This window comes from Genypterus blacodes, unplaced genomic scaffold, assembly GCF_046128005.1.
Source record: "Genypterus blacodes isolate CSIRO-AG114 ecotype Tasmania unplaced genomic scaffold, CSIRO-AGI_Gbla_v1 ptg000002l_1, whole genome shotgun sequence".
Classification (NCBI taxonomy): Eukaryota; Metazoa; Chordata; class Actinopteri; order Ophidiiformes; family Ophidiidae; genus Genypterus; species Genypterus blacodes.
In genome coordinates this window covers 569889-594551 of record NW_027466816.1, presented here as the reverse complement: position 1 = coordinate 594551, position 24663 = coordinate 569889, and the positions used below count along the sequence as shown (strand labels likewise).

Sequence of the window (24663 nt, the reverse complement as noted above, 5' to 3'; positions counted from 1 at the left end):
ATTTGCCCCTCTAGGGACAATTCTCACTTAACTGAGAGCAGAGTGCAGACTAAAATACACCAATAAAATCAATAAATAAGATCAGAAAAAGGTCACATTTTTATTAAAAAGCTTTGGCTACAATGCATCATGACATGAAACAACAATGAAACAACTGAAACTCACCTCAATGAGAGTCACTTGCTTTGTTTTCTACATCCTTCATTGGACTGTCCACTAGGCTGTCCATGTCCATTGGCTCTTGGTCCACCAAGCCCACAGAGCAACTGGGCTGGTAGCATGGCTGCACATCTCCAAATAAGTACAGCTTTCTCATCCTGCCTTCAGCTTACTTAGTGTGTCTCTAACTGTACAAGGATGTCTCTTCTTATTGCCTCCTAAGTGTGGATGAAGATGGAGAGCAGCTACCTTCATCAACAAGTGCATTAAATGTGTGTGAGCGTGAAGAGGAACCTTCAGAGTAACTTGGGTGAGATGTATTGTTGGAGCAATGTGTGCGAGTGTGCAGGCATGTGTCAGATCAAAGTACCTTCAGAATAATGTGAGAGGGTGAGCAGGCTGACACATGACGCCCCGGCTCCAGAGCCAAAGATGGTCACTCTCTTCGGGTCTCCTTTGAAGGCCTGGATATTCTCTTTGATCCATCGGAGGGCCTGGATCTGATCCAGCAGGCCGTAGTTCCCCTTTGCTGCCTGGTCTCCTGTGCTTAGAAACCCTGCAAACAAAGAGAAGATAGCTTACATTTTCTTTCAAAATCAAATCCATCTAATATTTTGTACAGATTGCACATTGTTACAGTCCCCGACTAACGACTGGCTCGAAAGGACCACAGCATATATGAAGGACACTGACACAGCTTTAAACAATCCACAAAGTTTTATTTATTGATCAACAACTGCAAACAAAAGAAGGACTGGAATTCCCGGCCAACAGAACAGAAAGAGAGAAGGAACGCCAGACCAGCCAGCATGGACCTTCGGATCCAGCTTTCCCCTCAACTAAAACTACCTAATCAAAACTAACCTAAGACAGCAGAAAACCAAAGCCACAGAAAGTAGGACTACCGGGAGCTCTAGGCCAAATTAAAACAATAAAACCCTGGCATTCTAGACATGCCAAGGAACAGAAACAAAGGAAAACCAGGAAAACCAGGAAAACTGCGTCCGGTGCTGCCTCCCTCCTCTAGCCACGCACCTGTAGTGAGAGAGTGAGAGAGACGCCCCGCTGCTACCTCCCTTTATCTGGAGGGTCATCACCTGAGCAAGGGCAGGCAGAGCGGGTGGAGAGGAGACAGCGAGGAAGACACACACACACATCCTGGCCACACGTAATACACATAGTATTAGGAACAAATGTTCTTAAGTCATTTTATTCTAGTGTTTCAAAACACTATACAAATAAAACTTCAACTGTGCATATGTAAAGTAGATTCATTAATGCATAACAGTTATAATACACAAAAAGTAAATATAGCAATAAGGCAATGGAAAATTCTTAACGACAATGAAAGTCCTGCATTCAACATTTAACTTGTTTAAAGTATAAGCAAATACGCACAGTGGGGAAGTAGGCAGAGGGAGGACACAAACAAGGACAGAAGGAAAGAGGAAAGACAAAGAAGAAGAAGAAGAAGAAGGAGAAGAAGAAGAAGATGAAGAAGAAATAAAATAAAATATACTGTATGTGGGAAATAATGGAAATTATACATAGAAAATCTTTATTTATTATGAATGCAATGTTTACGTTACAGTTCGGCTTTTATTTGGCTATCCTTGGTAAAAAATATAAAATTAATATTATTATTATCCACCACTACATGTTACCGAGCAGATCACTTGAAGTGAAATACATTCTGAACAAATCTCATACTACAAGAGACAATTTATAATTTCATCTAAACTAACAAACAAACAGAATTTAAAGCGAAAGCTCTTTGGTGGACGCAAGTAGGTCTAGGTCTCCAATAAACCCCAGTCTGATATCACATCATCTCATGCATCGTCTTTTGCTTTTTACGAGACATTAAGCTTTAAGCTCACAAAGTATTAACACAGCAACAACTTTCAATTTTTTTTTTTCCAAAAATGTCACCAGCAAAAGTCCAGCCAGGCAGCTCCACATCACAGAATTGTAGACAAATTAGCAAATGTGCCTAAACCCATTAAGAATCATCCTCTGGGCTAACTTGTTCTTCCTCCATGCCAGGCCTCCTTGCCAGCTTTGTATTCAGACTTGGCAGTAGCTGACCGTGATGGAGTAAGAGGAAATAACAAATGGAATGAGGCTCGCTTGGTAAGAAAAGGGAGGAGGCGAGGAGGCCTCTGGCAATTTGATCCAGTTTGTGATGGTGAGGTGGAGGGGGTGATAGAGAGAAGACAGAGGGCAGGAGTTGGGGGATTACAGGGCCGCTGGCAGTCTCATCTGCCCTGTAGGATGACCACAGGCCCTGCCACCGCGCTTCCCTCTACTCTCCACCATCCCCGCCTCGTCCTCCTCCTCGTCTCCTCCCATCAGTTCCCCATCAGTTATGGCTCTTTTAACATGCTGCACTCCGGCTGATATGACCGAGCTGGCTGTTTTTTTCCCCTTTAACTCTCAGCATTCCATGCACATATAGACAAGATGCTAACAGCTGTCAAAGGTGGAGCCGTGGAGCATAAATTCAGTCTTTGTGTAAATTAGTGACAGGGTCAACTGAGAGCAAGAAACAGAAAAAGAAGGAAAAGAAATCAATGCATCCAGCAGAATTTTTTGTTGTTGAAATGAAATGTTGTCAATTCTACGACCACTAGCTGCAGACCTTTGTTTGTAAAAAATAAAAGATAAGATAAGATAAAAGTTTATTGTCCCGAGGGAAATTACTGTGCAACAGTTACAGCACAGTGCAGAATGAAACTAGAAATCACCAAAACCCGTGCAATATAGAGAAACGTGCAAAGAGCATGCAGATAATAAGATAAATGATAAGTACACACAATAAGGGGTGAAGTACTTACAGTCGGGGAACAGTACATGACAGTACAAATACAAAAGGAGGACAAGGAAACAAATGCAAATGTGCATCTGGCAATATAACTACAGACATACAATAGTGAGTGACAGTGCACCTATGTAGCTTGCGCAGCATCCTTCTCTCCGACACATGGTCCAACAAATCAAGTTCAACCCCCAGGACGGAGCCAGCCTTCCCGATGATCCTATTGATCGCCCTACTGGCCCAAAACACCACTGCGAAGAAGATGGCACTGGCAACCACAGACAGGTAAAACATTCTCAGCATGGTGTTGCATACATTGAAGGACCGGAGCCGCCTCAGGAAGTAGAGTGGACTCTGTCCTCTATGTACACTACCTCAGCGTTCTTAGACCAGCCCAGTTTGTTATGCAAATGGACTCCCAGGTATTTGTATACCTGCACAGAGTCCACAGTCACCCCATTGATGGACACAGGTGTGGGGGGTGACTTCTTCTCGGGGGTCCACCACCAGCTCCTTAGTTTTGTCAGTGTTGAGCTGCAGGTGATTCAGCTCACACCACTCGACGAAGGAGTCCACGACGACCCTGTACTCCTCATCCTTCCCCTGGGTGATGCAGCCTACTATTGCAGAGTCATCTGAGAACTTCTGCAGGTGGCAGAACTCCGAGCAGAATTGGAAGTCTGAGGTGTACAGGGTGAACAGGAATGGTGATAGGACCGTACCCTGTGCGGCCCCAGTGTTGCACACCACAGTGTCAGGCACACATCCCTACAAACTAAACCAGGGGAGAGTCTACCTGCATCGCCGACAGCTTACTCCCAAGCAGGGCAGGCCGGACGGTGTTGAACGCAGTGGAACAGTCAAAGAACATGACTCTCACAGTGCTGCCGGGCCTGTCCAGATGGGCATAGGCACGGTGAAGCAGGACGATGACGGTGTCCTCTACGGCTGATAGGCAAACTGGAGAGGGTCCAGTGACGGTTTGACCAAGGGGCAAGGAGTGACAGGACCAGTCTCTCCAATGACTTCATTAGGTGGGAAGTCAGCGCCACCGGTCTGTAGAAATTAAGAGTGCTGGAACGTGACTTCTTCGGGACTGGAACCAGGCAGGATGTCTTCCACAGCACCGGGACCTTCTCCAAACTGAGGCTCAGGTTGAAGATGTACTGTAGGACTCCACACAGCTGGGCAGCGCATGCTTTCAGGACCCTTGGGCTGACGCCCTCGGGACCTGCAGCCTTACCTGGGCAGAGTCTGCACAGCAAAGCTCTTTCCGGACCTGCTCTGCTGTGAAGATGTGTTTACTCCCAACATTAGAGGCAGGTAGTAAATGTTGTATTTTAGTGGAAGATTTGGAGCTTTACTTTATACATATCTGATTACTAACTAGATGAATTAAATAGCGTTTGGAATGATTCATTATCCTTGATGTTTTTATTTACAAACTGCTCTTTCTGCCAGCTGGTAAGATGTATGTCCTCTATCTGCTCTTGTCCCCAGTCATATACTTTCTGGCAAGATTTTCAAGCTTTTGTTTTTCCAGACTCAAAACACTGTTATATGATAGATTTTGTTATTAGCCAAAAATGATATCCATAAATCTAAATAGTGCAATAATGGATCCTTTTTTCTGAAAACAAATCAAATAAATGGACTGGACGTATAAAGCTTTTATCCAAAGCACTTTACAATGACCTCACAGTCACACACTGATGGCATATCACGAGCAATGATTTGTGTTTTTGGCAGAACTAATTGGAATTGTTTTGATTTCCATGGGGTGACGTTTGTACAACTTGCAGAAAACGCACAAACAACTCAGGCAATGTCAACAACAAAGGATTCATAAGAGAACGAGACGTGAACACTCTCTGTCTCAGTATGCATAGAAATATGATTCACCCAGGAACAATAGAATCAGAATTAGTAACCAGATTTTTCTCTCTTTAGATGGAAATATGGGATTGTGATTGTAAAATTGTAAAATCTTTTATAAATATTTGTAACGTACTAAAAGTACCAAATCTGAATCACTCGCGTTTTCATCAAATGTCACTGACCTGTTGAACAGATCTAAGATTTTAAAATTTTAAGATTTAAGATTTAAGATACTTTATTCTAGTCATTTTGCATGCAATTCACAGCAATTGCACACAATTGAAATTTGTCTCAGACATAAGACACACAGGCTTCCATATTTTCAACTTAACTTCAAAGCAAGAAAACCACTGGCTGAGCAGCAACGTGTGACAGAGCCAAAAGCAAGTTTACACAGAGAGCAATCTAGCAGCGTGACTTTGTTTCCTCTGCTGATCCAGTAAAGTGGATTATGAAGCTCCTAAAAATGGTGCATAAGGGAGATCGGGCTAGTGTAAATTATATCAGGGTAACTGTACCTTTCTCAAAAGATTGCATATAAGAAATGAATGACACAATGTGAGCACACATGGTTACCGGGCTTACACCTGTTTGGAGATTTTCTAGGATGAATATGAAAATGTGCATTTTTAGACTGTATTGAGGACAAATGTTGGGTTTTGTACTTCTATACTGTGGAGTCCAAATTTGAATTAAGACATGCATATATGGATATCTACATAATAGATTTAGTTTTCGGTATGGAGTCAAGTCTAAACCTCCCTTCACATGCAGTGTTACAGTTTCTAAAAGGAACTGCCTTTTTGGGGCTGAGTTCAGGGCAAATTCCTTCATAATCTCCTTATTGCTTGGAAAAACCAGTCAGCCATAGCAGAACACTGAGGATGAGCAGAGGAATAACCATGAAGGTTTCACTCTGCATGATGGAAACGAGCTGAAAGCGTCACTTAGTCACACCGACCTTCAGGTAAATTTCATTACATTAATTCTGTATGATATACGGCAGGGGTCTTCAACCTTTTTACCTCTAAGAGCTAATTTGACAAAACAAAAGTGTCCAGGAGCTACTTATGTTTTCTAACATGCAACATCCAATACTCAACACTTACATTTTTTAATCTAAAAAGCACTTAAATTCAGCAACACTGAACACTTTTTTTCTGTATGCATTTTCAGTGTAAAGCCCACACTAATAAATTCACATCATATTAATCTCATAGAAAACAAAACAATGTTATTACTTATTTTACTAATACTATACCTTTCATTTTTCACATTTCTTTCTGTCCACATATCACTGTCACAGTTTCCGTTCAAATTCCTTATAAATCTGGGAATTCTGGGAATGGAGCTCCTTTACCTTCTCTGTTCGTAGCCTGCTAGCAGCTGGAAAGTCCTGTCAAAAGTTGCTGTGTGCTCGACAGACGTGCTCGCAACGCAAATGAGACACACACACATACTTGAATTCCTCATGAAAATAGTATGTTTTGTGCCTGTTATTGGGGCTATTTTTCCGTGGTCATTGTCAAGGCCATGGTCATTGCCTGCTAATATCGCCTCATGTTACAGTGTCACCGACGTAATCAAACTTGACAGCGGCATCATTTGTTGGACTGACAGCTTATTCTAATCTTGCTTGTAATCATTTTTGTGAGAGAAGGGGGCTGGGGGTCTGTGAATTTGATTGGATGGGAATTTAAACAGGTTTACCAAGAGGAGAAAGGAAAAAAGGATGAAAGAAAGGACAGTAGAAGGAAGCAATGATGGAAAAATTATACGGAAAATGTCTTCAGCTCATCCCAGAATAGAGGCTCGTAATGACAACAAGTCACTAAAGTAAGAACTGAAGTAAAGGAGTGAAAAGCACAATGTTCTACTCTCAAATATGGAGGATGTAAACATAAACAATGTAGAGTACAGCGACTGAGTAAATGTTCTTGTTTACTCTCTACCTCAGCAGTAAATACAGGGGATTAGTGTGACTAAAGCAGGACATGTACACACACACAGCGAAACGAGAGAGAGAGAGAAAGAGAGAGAGAGAGACATTAGGCTTGAAATCCCTTTGTTCATCACTTCAAGACATGCACGCACGCACCATCTGTCCTCCTAAAGCTGCTCTTTGAAACCCATCAGAGTGTGCAGGTCACCCTCCGCTGCCACTCACATATGACCCAACCATGTGACCACCAGTGACATAAAGACAGAAACACTGTGGAAAAACGCTCCATCACAGGCAAAATGTAGAGATTTAATCTTACTGCAGTTAAAGCATATAAGCCATAAAATTAACTCAACTGCATAGACAGAAAGAAAGTTAACAAACGGGTGCAAGTAAGGATAAGGTAATAAGGTAATAAGGTAAGAGTGAGGTGAGAGCATAAGATACATTTCAAAATTTATGAAATCTCCTAAAATGTCAATGGACAAGCACATAAGATGATGCTGTCGCAAAGTCTGTAAATGACAGGGGGCAGTAGAGGGACGCAGGGCAAAGTCACTTTCACTCTTAATGCGAATTCATTCATTTTTAATTTAGAATCTTCACACCTTTGCTGATGAGTTTAATGCACATCATCACATTTCTAAGCGCAGCGTTAGATACCCTTCTGTCTATCTTAGATGACAATGACTCACTCTGCTCGTGTGTTGTAACACTGTGAGCGTATAAAGCGAACAGTAGGACTGTGAATGTGGAAGAGAAGAATGTTTGCTGTGGCATGAATACAAGAATAGCATGCGGTGATCAGAGGCACGTCGGCAGAGATGGAGAAGATAAACAGGAGAGAATTATCTCTCTCTCTCCTCTGGTGCTTCTCCTTTCTTTCACAGAGGGATGAAGCATGAAGACTAAACGGACCTCAGACAGGGACATAGAGCACTTCAGTCCCTCGTCCTAAATCCTACAGTTTCTATTTCTACTTCATCTATCATTCTAATAAACATTTTCTTCAAACCATTCATTGTTTTCAAGTTCCGCTTGAAAAATGGGCCGACATCTACAAAATGTCACAAAATGTCCAATTATCACACAGAAAATATCACTTTTTTCAGGCTTGGCCCAGACGTTCTACAATTGGACAATTTTGTGCCGATTGATCCAAAAGTGTGGAAGCAGATACAAAATAAAGGATGCAAGATGATGGAAAATCTAGTTACAGTCGGTGTCAAGTTCAATTACAATGATTTCCATTCAGAACCTTTCAAGTAACCAACCAGCTGCCAAGCAATCACAAGCTCACGGGTATTAATCACACACACAATTCTGCAGATCTGAACCATATCAGGTGAGTGGAGCGCAAACGGCTCCAAATCAACAATGCAAAAATGTACAACACCCTGAGGAAGAAGCTTATAACAGCCACTGTGTATCCAAAATGTGAGTCACTCACTCATGTCCATAGCTGAGTGTTGGGCAGCAAAACCAGAGCTTCCGCCTTCAATCTCAGCTTCAGCTCTCTGTCCACCACGTCGGCGTCAGGCTATGCAGCGTCGGCACCACTGGAGATTCCAATTTCACGCTTGACCTCGGGAACTCTTTTACACAAGGCAGCAGGTAACACCACCTTCGAGTACATTTTATTTTGCATTTTTCAGCAGAGAAAAAACAACTTGTAATATTTGGTACCAAAAATGTAGAACAGTGCATACAAATATAAACTGAACAATGGTGAATTTATGATTTGGTGTTGTAACACCTGCGGCTAAATTAATTGCAGAATCTGTAGCTATATTGAATTGACCTTATTTAATCTATGCATAGTTCGATGATAATGTTAGAACTGTAGGCTATTGCTGGTTATTTAATTTGCTGAAAAGGCTGAGATAATTTAATAATAATCACAACAATACAGTGTATTAGTCCTAATAATTCAATAGGCCTGATTTAAAAGTCATTTCCATTCATACCAGAACACAAAAGGCTACAGACTTCATTATAAAACAACTTGTCAGGCTTCAGATGGACATTTCATTAGTCCAGATTTGAACTCTTACTCTTAATTAATATTTTTGATGTATTGGTCTATATTTGTTCCATTAAAGAAAAATAAAACTGTGAAAGCACAGATGTGAGTGTTGCATAACTGAGAGTCTGAGTGGAGGAGTTCATTGTGCTTCATGTGGGTTGCTCAGGTGTGTGTGTGTGTGTGTGTCATGTAGCGTCTCTATTCTGTTGCTCCTCTTCTTGATGATCGCTGTCTTCTCTCCTCTCTCTCTGCCCTCCAGGTCTTTCATCAGCTTGGTGCTCTGCAGACATCATGCAGATGAGCATCGTCTGAGGGCTTCTGCTGCATTCTGCTACTCTGAGGATGGAATAATTCCTGAAAACCTGAACACCGAACACTTCCTTTTTAATTGTTTTCATTTTATTTTGCATCCCAGGCGGGCCAGGACAGGGTTATATGGATGCAGGGTTGTGTGACTGCGGGGTTGGGTTAGGTCTCTGGGTGGGATGTCCTCTCTTTGTTTTTTTTTTGTTTCTCACTTCTCTCCTTCTCTTTACCACAGCCTATGATGCGATTTGTATAAGCCTACATTGCTGTTTGACATCATCCTGTAAAAAGTGTATTTACCCTATGAGATCATTGCATCAACATCACTGATGCCCTCCTGGACTCTGCGCCCACACTACTGTGCCATGTTCTCACAACCTCCAGCGGTCGTGGCTTCTGGCTGTTTCAATTTCAATCTACTTGTACCTCATATTGCCTACTTTACCTCAGGGTCTTCGTGTAGAGTTTAACAACAACAATAATAATAATAATATAACCTTCCTTCTTTCTCTCTATCTCTCCTTTTCCCCCTCTTGTTGTATAAAAAATAATCTCCAAAAAAATCCTATAATTGTATGCGCAATGTCATGTAAAATGTTTGCTTCAATAAAAACAAATAGTAAAAAATGAGGATGGAATAATTCAGTGTTATGTAGACTAAAGATTTTATTTGTGTCGTCCATAGTCAAAGCCTCTCTGCAGTCTCTCCGGAACTAAAGTTTACCTCTGAACCATCAGCTAAGTTCTGGCAGGCAAACAGTTGTTGGTGCTTCCCTCCAGATGGACGGAGCTAGAAAGTGAGCTCTTCTCCTGGCACCAAGGTCACTGAGCAGGCTGCCTGTGGCTTCACACACTGTTTTCAAATAGATTCTGGCGTATATCTTATATCGTCTGCCTCTAATACTGAATCCACATAGAAGGTTGGAGATCTGAAACCTCTGCTGATGATTGTTGGGGAGAAGTTATGTGTCATAGCAGAGATGTTCTGGGAAGCAAAAGCCCCTTGGAGAGATGCTGCTTCTGTGAATTTCCAGATTAGAGAAAGAAAAACTGAACGCAGATGGAACAAAACAAAACTTCAGATATAAACAGATCCTCTTTTCCTATAATTTACACTTGAAAAGTGCCAGAGAATCCTGTTTCTTCATAACCATTAACAACATCAATTCTGCACAAACCTTATTTGCAACCATTGATACGCTGATATAAAAGTCATAAAACTAAGTCAACATGTGAACCAGAATCCTGAGCTTTTCCACACAGAATTAACATTTTTTACATGCTGACGTGATGACTGAGTGGATTTTTCAGCTTTTTGAAGAATTGTCTGATTAATGGAGTCCTGCAGGCCAATGGAGGAAGAGTTTAATCTTGAGTGGTGTTGCCGGATGAGGATGAGGAGGGCGAGTACATGGAAAGGAAATGGAATTTACGACTTTGGTGTTGTCATCTCCGATAACTGTAATTGCCAAAATTGACGCATTTTAAGTCCCAACCTAATTTCACACTTTCTTTCCACTGTCATCTAATTCCAAAACAGCTATAAATTCATAATGTTCAAGGACTCACTAGATCCTGTCTGGCTCCATCGTAAAAAGCGTATCCATCACTAAACTGTAATCAAAGAGCTTGTTTTAGCTCTCGAAATTAAATTAAACATTTATGGAGTTTGAGACTTGGTTAGCATAAGAAAAAAGTCATTTTTAAACAATATTGAAAATGCCACCTGTGCTACTAAATGTCCCAGTGCAGCTCTGTTTAGCCCTGACCTCCAGCATTACTTTTTATACCTTTTCAATAAACGCTAGACTCTTTCTGATATTGAATCCAGCTCCGTCTTCCTCACATGTTAAGATGTTAAGGGACCTTCATCTTTGAGCATGGAATGATCCCTTTCTTAAAACTTAGATTTCCTTGCCCCTCCGTGCAATTCCCAAGATGGTGTAACCAGGATCAGTGCTGGTGACCCCACACACCCTCCTGTTACAAACACACCTCAGTTGGGTTTTGATGAGGGAGGTGTGTTTAGTTATTCTCTCCAATCAAAATATCTTTTCATATCTTTTCATTTTTGATTTTCACTTTCCCAACAGGCGCAATAGACACACACATGCACAACTTGCTATCTATATCCTGTTCAGCTGAGAGCCCACGTCAAGAGCACACACACACACACACACACACACACACACACACACACACGTAAGTGCGTGAAAGAGACTGACTGACTGAACGCTCCAGAAGACCAAATCTACGCACTGACACACTGCTGTCACACATTACAGTTGTGTACAGTGTAATGTTACCCTCTTCCATCTTGCTTTGCTCGTCTGTGGTTTAGATGTTTTCTGCATTTTTTTCCAGTTTTATTTCATCAATGTGTCCATTAGGCTGAGCTATTTGCTGTTCCCTTTCATTATCCTGCAGACCTGCCACAGCGCTTTTCAATTCATGGGAAACGAGGGGCCATCTCACAAGCCATAATTGCTGAACACTCACTTGCAATGTGCAATTACTGAGTACAGCAGCATTTACTGAAAGCAAAGTATCAAACATTCATCTAAGAAATGAGGAAGCGAGCATGGTGGGCTCGTTTTTGTTGCTCCGGCCACCATCTGTCAGTGGAGGCCGGGGACCAGGGCTTTACCCAGCTGCTGTCCAAAAACACATTTTCAATGACACACTGCTCTCAGCCATTCTTTCGGCTGTGACTGGCTACAGGAGTGTGTGCGGGCACAAATCCCTCCTGCATAAGGAGGCAGTAGCTCAGTCGGTAGAGCTTCCGCTTGGGATCCGGAGGGTCGCTGGTTCAAGTCTCTGCCGAGGTGCCCCTGAGCAAGGCACCGAGCCCCTAACTGCTCCCCCCTCTGTAATGGGTGGTCATGTAATGTAAGCCTTGCATAAAAGTCTGCTAAATGACCGTAATGCATCTGTCTCATTCACTAGCTCGCAGCGTATGAGAGGAGCTTTAATGTTCTGCGACTTCTCAGGATTCTCTCAGATGGTGGAAGAGTAAACACTATTTCAACATTTATCACAGTATATTTCAGATTCTGGTTGGAATTATAATGAAGGCCGAGCGCAGTGACCTTTATAATCCACCACAGAGATGAGAGCTACAGTATATAAGGAAAACTTTAAAGCATTAAAACTCAACTAATGTTACTAATAGAAGAAATTGCGTGTTGGTGCTATTGTTTCCTGTACAAAAGTAACATTCATTTAATTTTTTTGCTCTGTTGCTCAGCCTTATTGTGTCAAAATAGAACGTCATTCGTAGAATTTGCTCTATAAGGACAATAAGAATAGAGTGTTCAATGCTGTGCAGTGATGCTCAGTGAGTCCACAGACAGATGGTTGTGTCGTGACAGCCTGCCAGGTTCCAAACATACGGGCCAACTGAGACCACAGAGGTGCTACTTTAAGCCACTAACCAGAGTGATGAAGAGGAGGGGGAGGGGAAGGAGAAGGGATGATGTAATGAACATTAGAAATTGGTGCTGGTCAGTAGGTGTCATGGCAGTGTAAAACACACACAGAGCATGTTCGTCAGGGTTTTGCCAAAGTGACAGATGACTCTGTCCGCCCCTCTCCTCTCCATGTTGCACTCGTGTTGTGTATGTGTGTGTGTGCGTGTGTGTGAGTCAGGAGGCTTCACCTTCTCCACTGCCTGGCCGCCCCAGTGGAGAAACACTCTGTTCATGCAGCTATGCCATCATCCACCTAACTATCATCATTAATTATTGGTGATCGGCCCTAGATAGTAGACATGGCGGTTTTCATCTTTAGGAGGAGACATCATCAGGGTGGTAGAGTACTTTAGCTAAATTAGTATCTTTTGCCCATATAGCAACATCAGCAATTTTACATTTTGTATGAATAGTCTTTGGAACTCTTTTGAGGATCCCTTACAATTACTTATGACGCTAATCTACTTGAAAAAGCAAAATGGAACAGCACTCGAAGTCCAATTCCAAGTTTCTTTGGCATCAGTCAACATGGCAACACCATGGAGTCAAATAAAATAAAGAAATAAAAAGGAAATAAGGGCTTTACTGATCATATTGGCTGTGAGTTTGAAACAAAGTGACAAAATATGTCATTTTATTATGTATTTGCTAAAAGATCATATTCAAAATACATATATTCATATATCAAAGCCTACAACCATTATTTTGCGGGGTTATTTTTAATATTAGTCTCCACTTTGTCTACTTTGCTAAGCATGTGTCACATACAATGACTTTGACTCTGGTTCAGTAGCGTTCAGAGGTAGAGACAATAACATACATATCACAACAGACATATGCAAGGGGGGCTGCAAGGTTAAGATAAGGGGAAAAATAACTCACGCGACAGGTGTCACACATCACTCTGTCATACCTTACCTCAGGCCGGAATTCTGCCCCTGACAGTAGGACGATTCTGAGGAAGAGCGTGGGGTGAAAGGCTCTTTCAGCCAGAGCAACTTACTTCAAGCATGAGCTCCTCAAACCGTTCAGCCAGAAATAAATAAATAAAGGCCCACCAACTGGACGACATTTCAAAAAGTCTCCTTCGGATTTGGCTCAACAGTCGAGGTTTAAACCTGACCTAAAAAAGACACATGGAGAATCCTCATCGCACCCCACATGCATGGAATACATATCAAAGGAACACAGAGAGCTACTATTCACCCAAACACCATATAACTGATGTGCCAAATCAATCTCAGCGTTACCCAGTAAATATACACCACACCAAATATGTACCAAATGCAAATATGTAAAAAAAAGTGGAATCTCCCCTGAGGCTTCCCGGCTGCTACACCTGCCGTGCAGAACGTTCCTGCTGCTTTGGCGTACCTTTGTCAACCCCATTACACAGTTAAACGGTGTTTTGACTATTTAACTTGTTATGCCATGTAAAACATATAAAAACAATAAATGAAAACTTCACCTCGAGATGTATGTTCAATTTCTCAAACTCTATTTCACTCAAATCAATGTTGTCTTGATTTCGACCACAAAATCCAGAAAGTAATACAAAGCAAAGTTTCTGGAATTAAGAGTCAAGCAACTATGACCCCAATTTTTCCATGAATGTAAAATTGAATATATCATAATAATTTATACGTTTTTATTCAAACTCCAGTGAGCATATCTTGTGCTGCTCTCGTGCTTTGCATATCATCCTTGCTTCTTGTGAATTCAGCTGGATTTACTCTGGGATTGTCTTAGTTTACGTTACTTTTAGTCCTTTATAGACACAGACACACATAGAAGACATGTAAAATGGTCGACAGTGTAGAAGAGCATCCATCTTTGATTCTTCCTGATCGATTACTGCCATTAGCCACAGGGGGACATCTGAGACTGGAATTCAGTCCAAGGTAAACTCAGTAATATAATTTGAAAAATGGGAAACAAAACGGGAAGAAAAAGACTAAACACTGAGTAGTGATGAGGGAAAAAAGGGAACACACACCACCACAAACAAACACACACACACACACACACACACACTGAAGAGATGGAAAAGCGCTGACAGAAGTTTCCATTGACTTGAGTTGTGCACACAGTAAACCTCCTCAGCTAAATGAAGAATACAGGAGTGAGTAATTTTTGGTATTTACTGGTGTTAACTGCACAGTAAGTTAGTCGAAGCATGTCCAGAGATATTACAGAGAATGAAGGTGAAAGCAGAAAACACAGGACGGGTCGATTCACAAGCATATCCCAAGGTTTGACTCTTCTATCGCAGATTTAATACCAGATCATTACTTGAGTCAGTTTCCATGCATTGTGGAAGCTTTTTAAAATGATATTCATGACTTTCCACATGCATTCTAGAATTCAATGTCCTGTGGTTCTGCTTCAAACATCAGGTCCACATTTCAACATCTTCTGCATTAGTTCAGCCGCATGTGTGTGATTGTCTTTGTCCCTTCAGTGATGCGCCAGTAAACAAAGAATTTGTAAACTGTAACCCGCTAACTTGATCACAGAGAGCAACCAACAGCTCAGATGAAGAGTATTTCCTTGGTGACATTACTCTTCTGCTTTTTTCCATTTAGAAGACCCATTTTAATGTTATTACATCATTTGGTGGAAGTTACTCCACTCTATGGGAGATAAATGTGAAGCCCTGGAGATATAGCAGCTCCCTTCTGCACATAAAGAGCAGTTAAAGCAGGTAGTGGCTAGGGGAGCACAGAGAGAGATGATGTGACAGCTGTGTGACAGGGAGTGTGTGATGTTACAGTAGTGAAGGGCGATGAGTGTCTGATGAAGCTTTTCCTCTCCCGGTCACGTGTGGAAAGCTGCTCAGAGCTCTACACACACACACACACACACACACACACACACACACACACACACTCACACTCATCCCTGTCTGCTTCGGCACGGCGTCATTTCAGTCCACGGCACAGCTTTGCATGTTCTCGCCTCCCAAAAGCAATGAATCATTTCTACTTCAATACCCACAAATCATTTGAAGTGACCTTTAGCAACAATTACCACTCATGGCAATGCAATGCCAACATTTTGTTCATTCTCAGTGGGCTTTGTGTATATATAGATGACGCCTGTGTCTGCGAGAATGGAACAAACGTAGAAGAAGGCTCATGTTACATATACGTTTACATGAAAACATATCGAATACTTCAGCAGATGCCACCAGTGAAACAGTGTAACATTCAATGCCCTGGTGAGTTTGAAAGTCCTGCTTTCTGTATTCACAGCACACACACACACGCGCAGAGCCATTCTGGGGTGAGTCGGACAAATGTTGGGGTTATTGGGAAGGATTAAGTCTCCTGGATATCCAACAGGGGAGCAGGCAGGTGTCGGAATATTTCAGGGATTTTTACTCGCTTGCCTGGGGCTACTGTAGGGACATTGATTGCGCTTCCGACATTTTTTTCTAGGGGGCTCAAGGAGCAGATACAGAACAAATTGGCGATCTGGGAGTCTGCCGACCCTGGCCTTTATGCTAAGCTAAATTGACGAGTACCTGCAGGTCCAACTTCGGGACAGCTCGGCAGGCCACACGGAGAGACTCCCTGCCCCAGTGTCTGTAGCTTCCGTGTTTCCATCTCCAGTGTCTGTAGCCTCCATGTTTCCTGCTCCAGTGTCTGGATCTTTCATGCTCCCTGCTCCAGTGTTTGCTATTTCCATGCCTCCTGCTCCAGTGTCTGCAGCTTCCGTGTTTTCTGTTCCAATGCCCCCGGCTCCAGTGTCGGCAGTTTGAGCACCTGCAGCCGCCGCTCCTGCGCCAGTGTTAGCAGCCGGTGCCGCCGATCCCGTTCCAGTGTCTCCAGCAGACAGCACCACCACTCCCCTCCAAAGGTTGTCAGCGACCAGTAAGGCCCCTGTTCCAGCGTTGTCAGCGGCCGGCGAGGCCCCTGTTCCAGTGTCATCAGTGGCCGGCACGGCCCCTGTTCCTGTGTCGCCAGTGGTCAGCAAGGCCCCTGTTCCAGTGTCCATTCCTGCTCCAGTGTCTCCTGGCTCCAGTGCCAGCCATACCAGTGGCTGTCCCAGTGCCAGGGGTTCTGTCAGGATGTGTGCCCTCTATTCTGTTTTGTATGTTTTCCATGCTTGTGTTTTGTTCCTGGCTGGGCGTTGTTGGGCCTATAGTCACATTCCAAGCCTGAGACCATGTGCTAAAGCATGTGCTCCTTTGTTCAAAAACAGACAAGAAACTACGAATCCCAAGACTACCTGGGATCTACCCACCTTTCACACCTTGATGTGAAAGTGCTATCGACATTGGCCAAAAGGTTAACCCTTGCCTGTGAGGTCATTTTGCAGTATAAAAGGCTTGGAATCTCTGATTTCTCTCTCTCTCTGGTCTCAACCGACGCACATAGGAAGAGGCGAGGCGAAAACCCTGCCCTGGACTTTACGGTCCAGAGAACACAGAATCTCCAAGGCCTGCATCTCCATTTGCTTTCGTCTTTTGTCTGACTGTGGCTCCAATTGTGGACCAAGGAGTGATTACGTCCCCTTTTTCCTCCACATCACAAGACAATTTTCCAACTTCTTCCAGCCCAGAGTCGAAGATTTGGAGCAAAGCTCACCATAACGCATGGACCTGTCAGCACAGCGCAGCAGGCAACCTGATTCCATACTACAGAGAATCACAAAACGGATGCGATTCTATTAAGTGAGGAGGACTTTAATTTATTCAAGTTATTATTTTTATTTTTATCTTATTTTGATAGTAATATTTGACACCGCAGCTTCGAGCTGTCCCGAAGTTGGAGCTGCAGTTCCTCATCAATTTGCTTAGCAAAAAGGCCAGGGACGGTAGATCCGGTGGCAGATCCGGTGGCAGATCCTGTGGCAGATCCTGTGGCGACTCCCAAATCGCCAATTCGTTCTGTACCTGCTCATTGAGTCCCCTAACAAATAACACCTACAGCGTGGCTACCTGGTCCCCGGTTTCCTGTTCCCGTCCCAGGATGTCTGGAGATGTACATTGAGATGGGGGTACTGTCACGTTCTGTCTCCTGTTTTATTGTGAAACTCTCCTTCCCTAATGTGATTCACCTGTGTCTCATTGTCTCCTCCCATCTTGTATATTTACCCCTGTGTTACATGTGTTCTTTGTCAGATCAATATTCGTGTTATCGTTCCTGTACCTGTACCTGTTCCTGTTTCCTGGCTTCCCGTATGTTTCTCATGTCCTCTGTGGCAATATCTCCCTCTTGATTCCCTGTGTTTTTTCGTGCAACCGGCTGCGGACTTACGTTTGCACCTGACCTTGTCTCCTGTCTCCAGTCCTCGGACCTATGCCTGCATCTGACCGATCCTCCCTTCTTCAGCCCGAGGACCTAAGCCTGCACCGGACCTCGTCTCTTGCCGCTTTAAATAAATACTTTTGGTTCTGTGAATCTGCGCTTTGGTCTATCTATTCAATCAGCACCTTTATCTTAATGCCCTTTATTGCTCTGCACTATCCACTTTGGTGCTGTAACATGTGAATTTACCCGTTGTGGGACGAATAAAGGATTATTTTATCTCTTGTTCTGTCAAACCGCGACAGTTTTATGTTCCTCACATTCAGCACATCTGCCCAGATGAGTGTGCAGCCAGCAGCGGGACAAGGTTCAGTCTCTTACTGTTCATGTCCACATCTGTTTTGAAGTATAAATAACGGAGGCTGAGCTGACAACTGCCACCTTACAGGACTTTCTTTCACTGGGCTCCTTTTGACTTTCTGTAAGCTTTTCGACACAATGCTCCAGCAACAAATGCCAACAAGACAAAAAGGAATTCTATTCTTTCCCAATGTGAAATCCAGCAGGACTAAAGTGATGTGACAGCGGTGCATTGAGCTCTCTGGGCTTTGTGTTTTCTCCTTACTGCTGTCATACTGCAGCCTAACCCCACAGATGAATATGTGTAAACAGGCTGAATCTATTGTGATGTCTCTGTTGCCGGGCTAATGTAACTGCTAATGTTAATGTTTTTTTTGTTTTACAGAAAAACCTACAGCAGCTCCACCATGAAACACACACACACACACACACACTCTCTCTCTCCCTGCATAGTCACTCAGGTCGCGTCTCATTTTTTAACACTCTTGTCTCATCTGCATTCTCTTGCTCTGTCTCTCTTTATTGCCGTTTCCTCGCTCCTTTCTCCTTTCCGCACTGCACAGTTTTCCAGAACACCTTTTCCCCCTGACTCGTCTAAATATAGTGTCTGGTGCAGACACCTCGGCCTTATGACAGATTATAACAGCCGAGCCGCGGTGGTGGGAGCATGTGAATGTACTGCTGAGACATAAATGAATGACGTATATGAGGAGAGACCTTGTGATACATAGTCAAAAGAAATCTAATCATATTAGGACTTACATCATCTATGAAGATACACATTCCAAGCTGTATGAATGACCTTCCAATACAAATAACACTGCGAATAAGACACAAAAAAGGAAGGATTTGTAAATGTTTTGCAAGGCGCTGTTATAATTCTCTTGAATATTGTTTCTAAATGCACAATGTCAATGTGAAGCATACTGTTGGATATACATGCTGAGATATTGCAAGTTTGAGCTTCCATCATCATCAGCAGCAGTACTGTTGTTTAACACTCTATGTAGGAACTGAAGCTTTGTTAAGAAATGATGTAGAATTATGTCCAAAGCTGCTGAAAATGACTGTAATTGCTGATTAGACATTGCAGCAGAGATGCTGTGTGTATGTGTTTATGTGTGTGTGTGTGTGTTTGTGTGTGACTGAAGGTCTGGGACAATCAGGTGTAACCATGTGTTGCTGGAAGAGGCGGGCTGCCAGTCATTGTCAATGCAACCAATCCAAACACACATGCAGATGCTGATGGCAGAGATCCATTGGAGCAGAGACGTGCTCAGCAGTGCATTGTGGGAAGCGGCGAGGGTTTGAACTTTAAGCAAATGTCATCTGACACATGAGAGCGACAACCAATTTCATTTGTTTTGATTCTGATGTGGAATGTATTCAGAGTGCTGCCTCCTGGTTTGAACAAACAGAGGGCAAAGACGTGAGGCAGCAGGACCGCAGGGTTAGGCTCCATCACACAGCTGCCCAGCCACACGTCTGTGTTTGTGTGTGTGTACACTCATCTGTGTGTCAAAGATTTTTTCCTGTTAACAAATGAATCATTTCAATATTTATGCATTTCTCTTTACATACATTACATATATTTCCAAACATAAACATTTAATTTAGTTTGACTAACAATCCAATGACCCAAATATATTCAATATACAATCTAACAGAGAAAAGGAGCAAACTCTTTCATTTGAATAAGTTTTGGTGGAGTGTGGCGGAGGCTGTTTGTGAGCACATTCCACAGGCTTCAACCTCATCTTCCTCCTTGTCTTTATTTTACTGTTGAAGGCGTGTGAGGTTGCAACTTTACACATTTGCACTGCAAAGGCTGATGAATTTTAAGATGAGCCCCTAAAAAGATTTGTTTTAAAAGGCTGCAAAGAGTGTTAATATATGAGAGGTGCCAAGCAAGACGTTTTTCATTCTGTCATCATCTCAGCTACCATTTGCACTGCGCATACTGCTTCAGCCTCGGCACAATAAGTGTCAGAAAATGGCCTCAGCCCAGCTTCGTACAGGAGGATTTCAGTATTAAGTGGCTGAACTTAAGCACTCTTTCACTCTTATCAGTGTCCTCTCACACAGACATGCCCACACGCACGCACGCACGCACGCACGCACGCACGCACGCACGCACGCACGCACGCACGCACGCACGCACGCACGCACGCACGCACGCACGCACGCACGCACGCACGCACGCACGCACACCTCCAACCTTTCATCAAAGGCAAGATAAAGGATTCCTGTGTGAGCTGCAAACTACTTTCATCAACCAGACACACACAGAGATGCACAGCACAAGAGCTCACAGCACAATTGATCAATTTTCCCACTGCGGAATTCTACCCTGCTCCTGTTTTATAATCCAGAATGATTAAAGAAAGTGGAATGGCTGCTGAGTCTTAATCGTGTGTGTGTGTACGTGTCTTGCACATTGCCATCACCGAGCACTGCACTCAAATACAAGCTTCCTAAATGAAGGGATATGCAAAAAATACAAAGTATCACTTATGCACCACACACACCTGCACAACATACCAACTACAGCGCCACCAGACACTGATAAGCAACCGACACAGGCAACTATGTTTCATCCACGTTTCCGTGTTTGTGTGTGTGTCTATGTGTGAGTGTATTGACCTGTGTTATTATTGCTGTCCCTTATTTGCTACAAGAACAATATGAATACTCTGCACATACAGCCACATGCAATTCCATCTTTATTAAAAGGATGAAGGATCTGCCAATGTTCATCTTTCACTCTCACATACAGCAGTGGATGTCGACAGACTGATGGACTCACCTAGAACTCCGAGCCGGTAGTTGATTGTGATAACGATGACATTCCCGTAGCTGGCCAGGATGCTGCCGTCAATCATGTTGCCGGTTCCCTCCATGTAGGAGCCTCCATGGATATACACCATGACGGGCTTCAAACCGTTCTCATCATGGATATCTGAAAAGAAAGACACATATAATACAATGCAAACAGCTTTGCATAATGGAGAATAAAAGCTAGAAGCTAGAGATGATAGAAAGCATCTTGACTTGAGATTGACAACATATTTTTCAAGGAAATACTGGTCAAGATGAGCAACAGCAAAATGATTAAAACACCAAATCTGAAACAAACGGAATAAGAAGAATCCAATAAACATACAACTTGGCCTTTATAACCAAAAAAGCAACACCATCACATACAGAATTTGTCGTATTTTATGAATTAATTTAAATATAATCTCTAATTTTTGAAACACGTTGTAGTTGGTCCATGGCTCTCTCACGCCTTTGCCACTAAGAGAAATTGAAAATGTCATTGCTTTAAAAGCTGATTGTTACTATAGCGGATTTCAAGGATTCATTGAATGGTAAATTGTCAAATTCTTTAGAATAATTACAACATTTTTAGTGATTAATTTGCTATTTTCTACACAATCATAAATGAGAAATTTATGTGAGTAGACCTGAACTGAACCTGAATTGACATTTCCGCTGTTTAGAAGGTCTTTGAAATAGTCTTCCAGCAAAAGAAACGTATTAGTATGACAGCAATAAAATCACCTAGGAAATGTACTTGCAATAAAACCTCTAACACCAGCAGTGAGGTTTGGCATTCTGTCTCTGTCTCCTCTGTGTGTGTTTTGTGTGTTACACATAGAACGCTGCAAAGAGGCTGCGTGAATACCTCATTTATGAGGCTCTGCAGTTGGGATTAAGCTGGGTGATTAGCAGATGCGTAGGTGGTGGTATTCATAGATAATCCTGAGTGATGCACTTATGATCCACATGAAAACAGGAAGTCTAGCTCACAACAACTTGTTATTATTTTACTAATTTCACCATCAATGTCACCAATGTTTTGCGACACTTTAACAGATGATAACGAGAGTTCGAATTTTTTCCATATTAAGTAATGTGACATTAAAGCAGCATGGGAGTGTTTGGGTTAATGCATAAGTAATGCTACATCTGATTTATCATGGCTGGTCACTGTTGCAGCAAAGAGAATTCCATCTGTGATTTATCACCTTTGAAAAGCAGCTGTTAACTTCCTGGGTTGAAAGTATGGCAGCTGTTGTCATTCCTTGGAGGAGACATCAACATAGTCAGTGTGGTAGAGAGTATTTCTGAATAAAATATCGCTTTTTGTCTTCTCAGAGGAGAAGGTAAGATCAACCTGCAAGGTCCCGAGTCATGCCTCACTCCTGTTACTGGATGAGTTTGCAGATGATCTGAAGCCAACAACAAACTGAAGTCACGCCATCCCTGCAGCGACAAGACTGCTTTTCATGCTGCATTTCCTGGCTTCTGGCTCATTCCAGTGCACGGTTGCTACATTAGCCAGGATCTGACAGGCTACATTTACAAATGTGATGTCCCTGGTGCTTAAAGCTGTGCTTTTATACCGCGAATGTTGCGCTATATCATATTTCCAAAGCAAGAGGCCCTTTTATAGTGTTGACGGATGCAAGAAGCATCTTAAATGGAGGCAGAGCATTGAAATGAACTTGCTGCGGATGTGCTCATTTTCAAAATCACTCTGAGTAAATTCCCTGCACAACAGAAAACGCAGGTTTATGCGGCAATTTTTTTTACGGTAATTTGCATCATGCATAGTTTATCTGTACATCTGAAACCTAACTAATGGTCAGCAACTAGACTCTGTCCACATCCACATACAGGAGGGTAAAAAAAATTAAGAAAAGTGGTGACTTTCGTTTACAACAGGGGTGGGGAACCTTTTTCCTATCGCGGGCCATTTTGATGTTGCCATCAAAATGGGGGGGCAACATCAACATCAATCGATCTGCTGGTTGCGGGCCGAATTGCGGGCTGAATCGCGGGCCGGCTCGGGTGAGCCGAATTCATCATTCATCAGTAACACTGTAAATTTGTAAATTGCTTGAAGTGTGTCTCTGTGTTTTACTCGATCATTGCTGGGTTCACCAGATGGCCGCGATGAGCTGGACACCGGTTCATTTTCCTCCTCCACATAAGAAAACACAGAACATGCCAGAGTAACATGCCAGAGTGGGTGCCTGGGCCTTCTAATGTGTCTGCATCTATTTCAAATTCATTCTCCTGCAGCCCTGCAGTGTCACGCTGGAGAGAAGGCCAGGATCAATGCCGCAACTGACCCGGGAAAGAATCACCTGGTTAAATACAGCTCTGGTAATTGTACAGGCAGAGACACAACAACAGTGGTGGTGTGTCAATAAGTTCCTGTTTGTCATAAGGTTCCACATGAGAGGCCCAGTGAAACATTGTGGGCGCAGAAACAACCTTGAAGAGGCAGACGCGCATAAAACAGAATGCGACCATTAAGTTGTCATGGTCTCTAACTGATATGCATCTGATGGGTTCTGCCAGCCTCTGTGGTCCCAGACTAAAGCATCCAGCTGGCATCAAACAAACTCACTGTCGCTGCCCATCTGGAGTTGGGAATAGGGGAAGGTAGAGCTGAGAGATCCCCTGCAGATTGAGAGCATAATTTTACGTTGAGGAAAGGAGAAGGAGGTCTTGGGGCAGCAGATCCCATTCCTGTAAGCACAGAGGATACCTTAAACTACAGGAACCTAAAAGTTTCAACAGCTCCCTCTCCCTCTTTCTTTCTCTTCTGGGTGACTGCAGCAAGTTCGTCCTGGACATTCATCACTGCCACTGCGGCCAGGGGGGATAACATATTCCTCCACTGGCTGTGTGGCGTTGCACACATTACTCATCTTTATATGGTTGAGTGTTGGGTTGGGTTATGTTTGAGTGAGTCTGAGTTGAGTGAGTCTGAATTTCCAATTGCCTGCAGTGTGTCAGCCTATTAGGGGTGAGAAATTGAAATGGCAGTTAATGGAGGAGCTACAAAGTGTGTTGCTCCTCTCCACCACCACTCACCCTGCCATCGCCACTATTTACCCACCCTCGCCATGTTTTCCACAGAGAGCAACCTACTTCCTGTTCAATACAATTGTACTGACATGCCAAACTACAGGCTGCCTCTCCTCTCAGGAGACACAGAGTCGTTATTTGGCCTATAGCCAAACTCAGAGCTCAGTCAGGAGCAGCTAAATAACTGCCATGAAACACTAATGCTTTCTATACTGTCAAAATATTCCAAAAAAAGTAGAAAACCCTTCATGCAGCTTGGCCTGCTTTGAATAAAGCACCATGCACTTAGCTACAGAGTGACTGAAAATGAGGATTTTGATTACAGTGAAATAGTAATTACCAATTCATGTAATGACCTCAACACTTAACTTTCTCTGGGCATGTCATTAAAAAATTTAAATGGAGGGTATGTTTGATCCAATTAAATGTGCTCTTCATGCAAGCACTTCAAAAAGCACATTTAAGAGCAAAAGTCCACATTATTTGTGCTCGAGTGTGAAGCATATGTGGCCAGAGAGGGATTGTCTGCAGTGAGGTGGCTCTGCAGCAGCTGAATCGGTGGA

At 42.9% G+C, this 24663-nt stretch overlaps 1 protein-coding gene across 7 annotated transcripts in view; it reads right to left on the bottom strand.

Annotated features, from left to right (window-relative positions):
- The window catches only part of nlgn4xa (neuroligin 4 X-linked a), a 57420-nt gene that overhangs the window by 6820 nt on the left and 25937 nt on the right, over positions 1-24663 (bottom strand). For all 7 annotated transcript variants that reach the window (XM_076157556.1, XM_076157635.1, XM_076157701.1 and 4 more), the window contains 2 exons: positions 21021-21173; positions 530-715 (listed from right to left, as the gene is read on the bottom strand). In XM_076157556.1, the coding sequence (XP_076013671.1) occupies positions 530-715; positions 21021-21173 (339 nt within the window). The remainder of the gene's footprint in view (positions 1-529; positions 716-21020; positions 21174-24663) is intronic.